The sequence below is a fragment of the Lineus longissimus genome, chromosome 11 (assembly GCF_910592395.1).
Source record: "Lineus longissimus chromosome 11, tnLinLong1.2, whole genome shotgun sequence".
Lineage (NCBI taxonomy): Eukaryota > Metazoa > Nemertea > Pilidiophora > Heteronemertea > Lineidae > Lineus > Lineus longissimus.
Genome location: NC_088318.1, coordinates 18,454,289 through 18,463,102, shown reverse-complemented (window position 1 = coordinate 18,463,102; position 8,814 = coordinate 18,454,289). Strand labels below are relative to the sequence as shown.

Genomic DNA, 8,814 nt, shown 5'->3' with positions numbered 1-8,814 from the left:
ACCTTAAAGGAAGGACATAACAGAGTGATCATTGGAGGCTTTAGAGTATGTGTCTCTAACGCAGGCTGTGACTGGTTTCCTTTTGTGGAACACTGAAGGTTGGCTCCTGGCTGTGACTGGCTGTGACCGTCTTTCATTATTTTGAAACAAGACCGCTCTCGCAGTGTTTCTTTCGCTCTGAGGTTGTGACAATATGCCTTTGTTGTGACCACTCAAAGACATTTCTGACACTGTCTAATGCACAGTTGGCGACTCTCCCCATGGAAGCAATGACACAGTTATATACCAGTCTCTAACACACAACGACTTGTTGTCAGAACTGTCCAGTATTCAGCTTCAAGGGAAGCGAGTTGCAACCCGTGTGTCTGAGACAGTGTCAGGGCTGTCTCTGTGTTTTCCAAGACAAGGGAAGATGGTCAGATCCCAGTTCATTGGGCTATGGATACGTAGAACAGACAATAGAACAACCAACCTTCGCCAGCTGGTTGTCGGATCATGTCGGTTGTCAGTTTGCCTTGGTAACATTGAGACACATTTATCCTAAGGGTAGGCCCCCTGCACCAACACCTAACACTTTCTCAACCCCAATACTTGACCTGACCCAATGTGTGTCTGCCCTTATCAGCCCAGGAACTCCCAAACCCAAGCAAAATCATGAAGACCATCGCGCTTTTTCGTCGTTCTTCCGTCATGGTACAGGCAACTGCAATTAAGATTGGTGAAATCCCAATATCTTTCTGTTTGTGGGATGTCGAAACAATCAACCTCTGCCAGCTGCTTATCTATTCAGATTGTGAAGGCCTTGACACAACCTAAAAACTCTGAAACAACTACCCTCTGCCAGCTGGTTATCTGGTCAGGTTGGGAAGACCTTGACACAACTTAAAAAATTACGCCAAACTTTGGGGACGACAGGACAGCCCACGTAACAACAAACCTCTTCTAGCTGGTTATCTGGTCAGGTTGGGAAGACATAGACACAACCTTCAAATGGTCCTTTAGCTGTACACGACAACATTACACTTGCGTTCTTCATGGGTGATACAAGACAACTGATTTGGTTGTACCATGGTAATCATCTCACAAGGACGGACAATGGAACAACCAACATCTGCCAGTTGGTTATCTGATCTCACGAGACTGGTTGTACCTGACAACTCTTTAAGTACAACTTGAGTACTACTTGGGACCACAGTCATCTTAGAAGACTGGTGAATCCTCCCAAAGTCCTTTCTTTCATGCAGAACGTGCCACCAAAAATACATCAATATAGCACAGTCAGGACCAGGCTTGGCCCAGGGTGGCTCACTGACCTTGGGCAGCCAGGTATGGGCCAGGTCCCATTTTTCCTAAGGGTGGAGACAAGGCCCACCCAGTGGAAACATGGTGCACCACATTGGGAGAGTACACATCTAGGTCAGACAGAGCATGCATAGTGAAGGGGCATGGCACATCCAGCAATGACTTGGTACACTCTCTGGCAACATGGCGAGCTATGAAGGGGAGGGCACATCCAGCAGAGATATGGTGCACTACTGTCTCATTCCAGTCCTCTAATCCTACCAAGGTCTCATCATGTCAGAGGCGTATTCATGAGCTGTCTTGGAGCGCGCCAAGGGAAAACAAGACAATGTGTTTAAGAGACGTTTTCAGAGCCGTCATTTGGCTACAAGGGACGACAGTCACAACCTATATCTCCGAGGCATAGTCAAGAGATGTCTTCGAGCGCTCCATGGAAAGAAGACAGTCACAACCTATATCTCTGAGGCATGGTCAAGAGATGTCTTCGAGCGCTCCATGGAAAGAAGACAGTCACAACCTATATCTCCAAGGCATAGTCAAGATATGTCTTCGAGCGCTCCATGGAAAGAAGTCAGTCACAACCTATATTTCTGAGGCATAGTTAAGATATGTCTTCGAGCGCTCCATGGAAAGAAGACCGTCACAACCAGTGTGCCTAGGACACAGTTAAGAACAGTTTTGGAGCATTCCAAAGAAAGAGGACAGTAGCAACCCGTGTTTTTAAATGACAGTTTCAGAGCCGTTTATGAGCATTTAGCTCCAAGGGAAGACACTCGCTACCTTAGCCGTCTTGGAGCACTCCAAGGGAAAGAAGACGGTCACAACCAGTGTGCCTGGGACATACTCAAGAATGGTTTCAGAGCATTCAAAGGCAAAAGAAGACAGTCCCAACCTGTGTGTAATAAAGACATTATCTGAGCAAGGAGAAGGGAAGCAAGTCACAACCTGGTTCCCTTCGCTGTCTGAACTGTCTCAGTGCTTTCTACATGTACTGCTAGGATAATGCAGTCACAACCTGGGAGAGTACAAGAGACATGGTCAAGTTAACAATTGAATCAGTTATTCTGATTTGTAGAAATATTTATTCAGATTATTGTATAAAAGTCAGTTCAGTGTAAGAACAAGACAGTCTTGTTTCAACAGTTTATGCTGTAGTCTAATAACTGAACATGAAAACCTATCAAACCTTGTCATCTCCATGCCAGATTTCCTTCACTTGATTCCGAGAAATGAATTCTGAGACACGTTAACACATTCCCACTTCAATCTAGCAGGAAGAAATACAGGAAATCTTTACATGTTTCTTTGCACTGTGATATTGTCCATTGATAAGAGTTTATCAGTATCCAATTAAATTCATCATCTTTTTCCAAGTCGAAGGTTCCTCTCAATCTCAAACTGATTGTAGTCAACTTTCTCCAAGAATTTCTTCCTCTCTATGTAGCTGAAAAAGGACAAGTGTGAAAATCTTAATGGTGATTGCAATACTATTTAAGAAGCATGTTTAGAATAAACTATTCTACAACACCTTGGTTGAAATGTTTCATTTTCATAATGGAGTATCTTATCTTTACCACATAGATGGTGAGACAACTAGAACCTCTTGGGTAGGTATAAAATGTTTCGAGGACACAGGATGAGAGTTCACTTGCTAGAATCCCATGTCAAGTAATTTCAGAGAGGTGAATGTTTCTTCGGGCCTGTCATCATGATTATCAACTTACCCATCCTTGCCACGGTTATGGATCTTCAGCTCCTCATCTATGCCTTCTTTCTGTTTGAACGAATCCCAGTCAAGTTTAGACTTGTCCTGAAACGAGTCCATCATGGAGGATATAAGTAGCATACAACAAGCTCGATAATTGACAGACACCCTAAGAGTCATCACAGCCTCCAGCTGAAATATTTCTTCAACTTTGAAATAAGGCCACATCTTTCATGAATGATCCACAAACCAGTTACTTTCAGAATCAGAATGAGGTCTCTGCCTCCGTGGCTGTTATTGCTCTGACAATAGTACCAAGCGTAGTAGCGTATTGGCTAAGGTGTCAAGACTCTTAATCTTAGAGTCATGGGTTTGAATCCAAGTCGACAATTTCTCCTTTGCTGGTCAAGCTTATGTGAGTGGTGTTTATGTCTCATCTGAGCAGTCATTTGATCAGATCATCCCCGACTACATTATGAAATCATCAACTCATACAATATTTTGAACAACTACAATTTTATTATCTATAAATGCTCAATAATCAAAAGTCTTTACATGATTTACATAAATGCTCATTTTAAATAATACTCTCTCATTGTATATGATTCAGCTAAAATATACATTCATTCACATCTTGCAAATGTGGTGCAATAGCACACTTTTTAAAGAGCCAGGGTAATAAGTTACTCAAGGGGTAAATCTCTCATACATAAACATCAGTCTTAACAACATGCTGAAATAAGTTATGTTACTTATCACCAGGCAGGCAGGCTACGGATAATATGTAGAAAATCTTTACTCAGCAACAATTTTCAATAACATATTAAAAGATTCAAGTTAAATTAACAAGGCTTCGAATCTGTAGACTCGGTTCTTCATCACTGTCCCAATGATTTTCACGATCTTTCAAGAATTTATCCAATGGATCATCCTGCTGAGGTGGAGGAAGGCCACTCTTCCTAGGCATGAAGCACACACACATACCCTCACAGTTACTCCGGCACGAAAAACGTCCCAGCTGTTTCATTGGTGGAGACACTGTCGATCGAGTCGTCTGGTCAGGTTTGAAGTCTGCTTTACAAAACAAGTGTGTCCCAGAATCTGCTTCAGTCCTACTGATGTCATTTGAATCAATACGAAGATAACTTTGTTCAGCAACAATCAGCGATGCATCCGAAACCTTTTTAAGAGATTCGTTCGAATCTGTATCACCGTCAATTTGATTTCCCGATCGTAAACTTCCCGTCTGGTCCCAAGCAGTACTTGTCTTGATATCGTCAAACTCCCCAAATGTCTCTTTGTCCCCGGAACTGTTCTGAATAAGTCAAATTGAACAAAGTTGTTGTTTTCAGAAAATATCTTTATTATGCACAAAGAAAACTTATGTCATGTAGAGGATCTCATAACTGCAACACTTGCTTTATGAAATTAAGCAACATACAAAGGTTTAAGTGCTATTTTGGCTTTGGCACAACCCTGCGGTGAGGGCAGTAAATTTGGTAATGCAAAATGTGGATACATCCGATCACTGCTGAATACATTCAGAGACACTTACAAATGAAGACACTTACCAGGACACTTATTTTTGTTTTCTTGCCAATCTTGCCCAACACACTTCCCAGACCTCCAGCAGGTCTTTTAACTCTGCAACGGAGAAGAACAGTGATGATGGACTGGGAAAGGAAAACTTAAAGGGGCTATCTGCATAAAAGATTTTCTCATGAGAAACCTAGGTCCATCAACACTTTTAGGTCCTTTTTATCAAATGAAAAACATCATATTTGTTTGGTATGACAAACTTGGGGCCCCTATCCCTGTTCAGTGCGTAGGTGAGATTAGGAGGGTCAGGGGTTGCCTTTGGGAAAAATCTCTGAAACTGACCAAATATTGGCTTTTGAGCTGACATACATCGACCATGACTGACCATTATATTGTTAGAAAACGACACCCCTGGCATCGGCTATTGAGTCTCTCTCAATGAAATAAGATGAGGCATCTCACCCTGAAATTCCGGCTCCAGGTGAAGACGTTGCTGGTGACTCTTTCTCATCCCCCGACGTCTGCTCTTTCGTTGCTTCTTTGGCTTCTTTAGAATCGGCAGCAACCTCCTTGGTGACTCTGGTGAAAACACATCAAAGCAATCTTAGTGATTTATTGAATTGGACTGAAATTGATGCGACACTTAATCTGATCAGTGAATAATGGCATATGAAGCATTTCGACATCTAATTTTCAACCACAACCAACCTACATGTTTATCATGGATCTGGTTCAAATGGTACTAAAAATTATAAAGTTTTCCTTCCTTTGATAACTGGTCTTACCTCACTTCTTCTCCGGCAAAATCAAATATTTTTGTTATTGTGACCTTTTCTGGCTTCTTTTCACTTGGAGGTGATGACGTGGATTTTGTAGACGATGATGATAGACTTAATGAGACTGGCTGCAAAAGATGAACTCACTCTAAAAAAACAATCTTAGTAAATTTACTTGGATTATGCATGCAAGTTTTTGGATAGTCGAGATGGACGGCATTTAAAGTTATTGTGAGAAAAAGAAAATTAGTGCATTTCTGCAAACATAAACACTTGTAATCACCTTTGATAAACTTGCAAGAGATCCTGAACAACCAGGTTTACTGGTACTTGGACAAGCTGAACTCTTTGACGCCATGGCAGATTTAGGTTTTTGTTTCACGTCACCGAGAAAGCTTGACCAGAGATCATCAATTTTCTTTGTCTCTTCCTTCTCCTTCATTAATTCCATTTCCTTCGCAACTTCCTCGTTTATGATTTTATCTTTCTCTTCTTTCTCTTTTCTCTCTTCCTCATCATCTTCGGTATCCTCTTCAGCTTCACCTTCTAGTTTTATGCCACCCTTTCTTTGCCTAAAAAACAATTTGAATTGCATCAGACTTAATGCAGTTAAAAGTACATTTTCAAGACAACTCTTTTCTCTGTTTGACATTTTGATTTTGGAAACTTTGTGCCAATCCACTTAACTTTTCTTAAAACTATTCTCACTATTTCTGGTACATATAGAAGAGGTTCTGTACAGTTGCTCTGACATGGCACCATAGTTGGATCAATGCAAGATAAGCCCATTTTATTTCTTCTGGAGGGCAGAACTTTTTGTACCTTTTGATAGTTTCTCCGTTTTTCTTCCTCTTTCCCTTTTTGGTTAACCCATCAGCACCGTTGCTTGCAGCACCTTCGTCCCCAGCTGCTGGGTCCAAGTCTTCATCTTCACCAGATTCTTCCTCTTCACTCACATCTTCAGCTGGAAATGTTAAGGTCCTCATTCATTACTCGGTAGCTAACTGCTGTCGGTAGCAATCATCATCAGTTGATCTGGTTGAAGTTTACAATCCCCGATCGGAAATGACGTAGTTTGATCGCATTCAACTATAAATCCATTGTACAATCGTGCTTCGTTAGTCAACCGATGACCTTTTTTTGGGGTATGATTGGGGATTGTAAACTCGTTCCGTTGAACTTGTCCAGTAATACCTAGGCCTAATTTTTATCTTACACTACAGTTACTGCTACATCAGGAGATCAGTCAATCAGTCGGCGGATCAATCAAATCCATACATCTTCATCGGTGTCATGCATGCAGCTAGCTTCAGCTGAGCATTGCCTGCCACTGCACCACTGCATGCAGGCTGGCTCGTGGCGCTGCCGCTTGGCGCTGGCATAGCATTCTTTTTCATTTCGATTTTGTTTTTCAACAAAAGAAAGGCAAACAATACATTCGATAGAGAAATGCCCAACACAGAAGATAGGATATACCTTTAGGCACGTAATCTTCGTCACTACTTTCATCGTAATCGTCAGAATCAGACATTTTTGGTGAAATAAACGACGTTTTATAGCATACAAAATTTAGCTGAGGGTAAATTTAATTGACCGGAAGTAACAACTTTGCGCTTGCGCAGTAGTCATTTCGTGGGATAAGCGCCGCCAATTCGTCAACTTGACACTAGAGGCGCTGATTTCGTTCTGAACGTTTGGCATGACTGGGGCGAGTTTGGCCAATTCGTTTGAGTAATTTCCTATTGCAGTCAATAAATTGCGAATTTCTCATAAACGAGTCATCAATTTATAAATGTTACAGGGTGAGTACAAAACTCAAATAATGCTTAATACAAAAAGTATTGACTATTCCGTATTTTTGTGGTAAATATGCTTCAAGTTCAAGTTTGACCTGCTGACTGTGAATTTTTGTGTAAATCATATGGAGCGCCACTAACGTCGAAATCGTTGAAATAGATTACTACATACATCACGTATACTGTTGTAACTTTCCGGTACTGCACACGTTCATCATGTTATCAGTTCCAACCTTTGTCTCTCTTCAGGTTTCTTATTTGTCACTTAACTAAGATGGTCACATGATCTACAATGGGAAGAAATGATTTCCAGAGTGGTGATTTAGATTCTATAGAGAATGTGATTGGGTTGTCACCGAAGGATCCTCTAAATGGCTTTGCAGGTATGGATAAAAAACCATTCAAATTATGACACATTTCTATATTTTACTAATGAAAAAAAATATAAGATAAAATGAAAAACTTCTGGATTGCAACAGCTGCCAAATGCTTCTCAATCTTTCTTACATTATCATTGCTTCCTTGGACATATCAGTGCCACTGTAATCATATCTATGTCATTGACATTCATTCTCTCTCAGTTGTGGAGTCGAGTAACTCATCAAAAGGTAAACATATAAGTTCCATTTGATTTGTATACTGTTACTATATGAGTTTTGCTAACCAAATAATTTTTTTTTCTTCAGAAATCTGGTACCAAGTGTTCCTGTGGGCATTGTTCTCATCGATATTTGTTCATGCTGTGGCAGCCATCATAGCTTTCTGCAGATTAAGAAAGCATAAGATTGGCCGCTTCATTCCTGCCGTCATTCTAGTCATGGGTGTTGTTAGCCCTCTTACAGGAGGAGTAGCTACAAGTAAGTTGTGCAGTAGAAACTATCAAAGGACACCCTTTGGAATGACATATCCTGTCTTCAATAGAGGTTAAAAAAGTGAACTCTTGGATCAAAGAAAGGCCTGATGAGCTTGTGTGTAAATGTCCCTCTAAGCGGTGTGACATTTTGAAATCAACAAAACAGTGCTTTTTCCATTAGATTAGAGTATAATCCTTTCTTGATCAACATTATCAAATGGTTCTGATTTTGTTTAATTTAATTTTGTCTCTTATCAATTTCAGGTGCAGCCATCGCTGGTGTGTACAGGGCATCCGGATTCACAATGGCACCTCTCTATTCACTGGTGTGGGGTGTCGGACAGACCATACTTGTGATCTTCATATCATTTACGAGGATTATAGCAACATTATGAACGGTCTACTCAGTCTGATGGACACTGTTGGGGACTGGTTCAAACACTGGTTTTTCTTGTGCTATTTTGACTCCAATTCTAAACCCAGATCTCCTTATGGTGTGTGATAGAAATAGTAGTGCCATTTTGGACTGTGAGTGAACAATGGAATTAGCCAAAAGAGATACATCTTTGAGGACACATAATATAACTGTTAAGGATAACATGCTGCAGACAGGCTCATCAAATTTCCAATCGGATGATGTAAATCTACAGTTGTAATGCATGTAACTGCTAAAATGTACATACATATACATAAAAATGTATTTATTGATTTGTAACCATACTGTATTGTCAATATTTAAAAGAATAAACTACTGTCAAAGACTACAAATTGGAGCTTTTATTTTTCCATGCTTCTTTTCCTGGTTACCAGACATGCCAGATGTGGTCTGCATTTTAAGAACTA

The 8,814-nt window shown here is 40.6% G+C and overlaps 2 protein-coding genes across 3 annotated transcripts; one reads left to right on the top strand and one right to left on the bottom strand.

Annotated features, from left to right (window-relative positions):
- Positions 1–2,384: 2,384 nt before the first annotated feature.
- On the bottom strand, positions 2,385–6,950 carry LOC135496156 (craniofacial development protein 1-like). 2 transcript variants are annotated; one of them, XM_064785309.1, is made up of 8 exons: positions 6,799–6,937; positions 6,145–6,286; positions 5,606–5,894; positions 5,332–5,450; positions 5,009–5,125; positions 4,579–4,651; positions 3,027–3,112; positions 2,385–2,746 (listed from the first exon to the last, which is right to left on the bottom strand). In XM_064785309.1, exons 1-8 carry the CDS (start codon positions 6,851–6,853, stop codon positions 2,662–2,664), a joined length of 966 nt encoding a protein of 321 aa, XP_064641379.1. In that variant the 5' UTR covers positions 6,854–6,937; the 3' UTR covers positions 2,385–2,661. The 2 variants fall into 2 exon arrangements, with proteins under 2 accessions (XP_064641379.1, XP_064641377.1); XM_064785307.1 differs by lacking the exons at positions 2,385–2,746; positions 3,027–3,112 and adding an exon at positions 3,505–4,322 and having other exon boundaries at positions 6,799–6,950.
- Positions 6,951–7,013: 63 nt separating this feature from the next.
- Positions 7,014–8,795, top strand: LOC135496158 (transmembrane protein 170B-like). The gene is made up of 4 exons (XM_064785311.1): positions 7,014–7,124; positions 7,368–7,501; positions 7,805–7,975; positions 8,236–8,795. Exons 2-4 carry the CDS (start codon positions 7,411–7,413, stop codon positions 8,364–8,366), a joined length of 393 nt encoding a protein of 130 aa, XP_064641381.1. The 5' UTR covers positions 7,014–7,124; positions 7,368–7,410; the 3' UTR covers positions 8,367–8,795.
- The last annotated feature ends 19 nt before the right edge of the window (positions 8,796–8,814 follow it).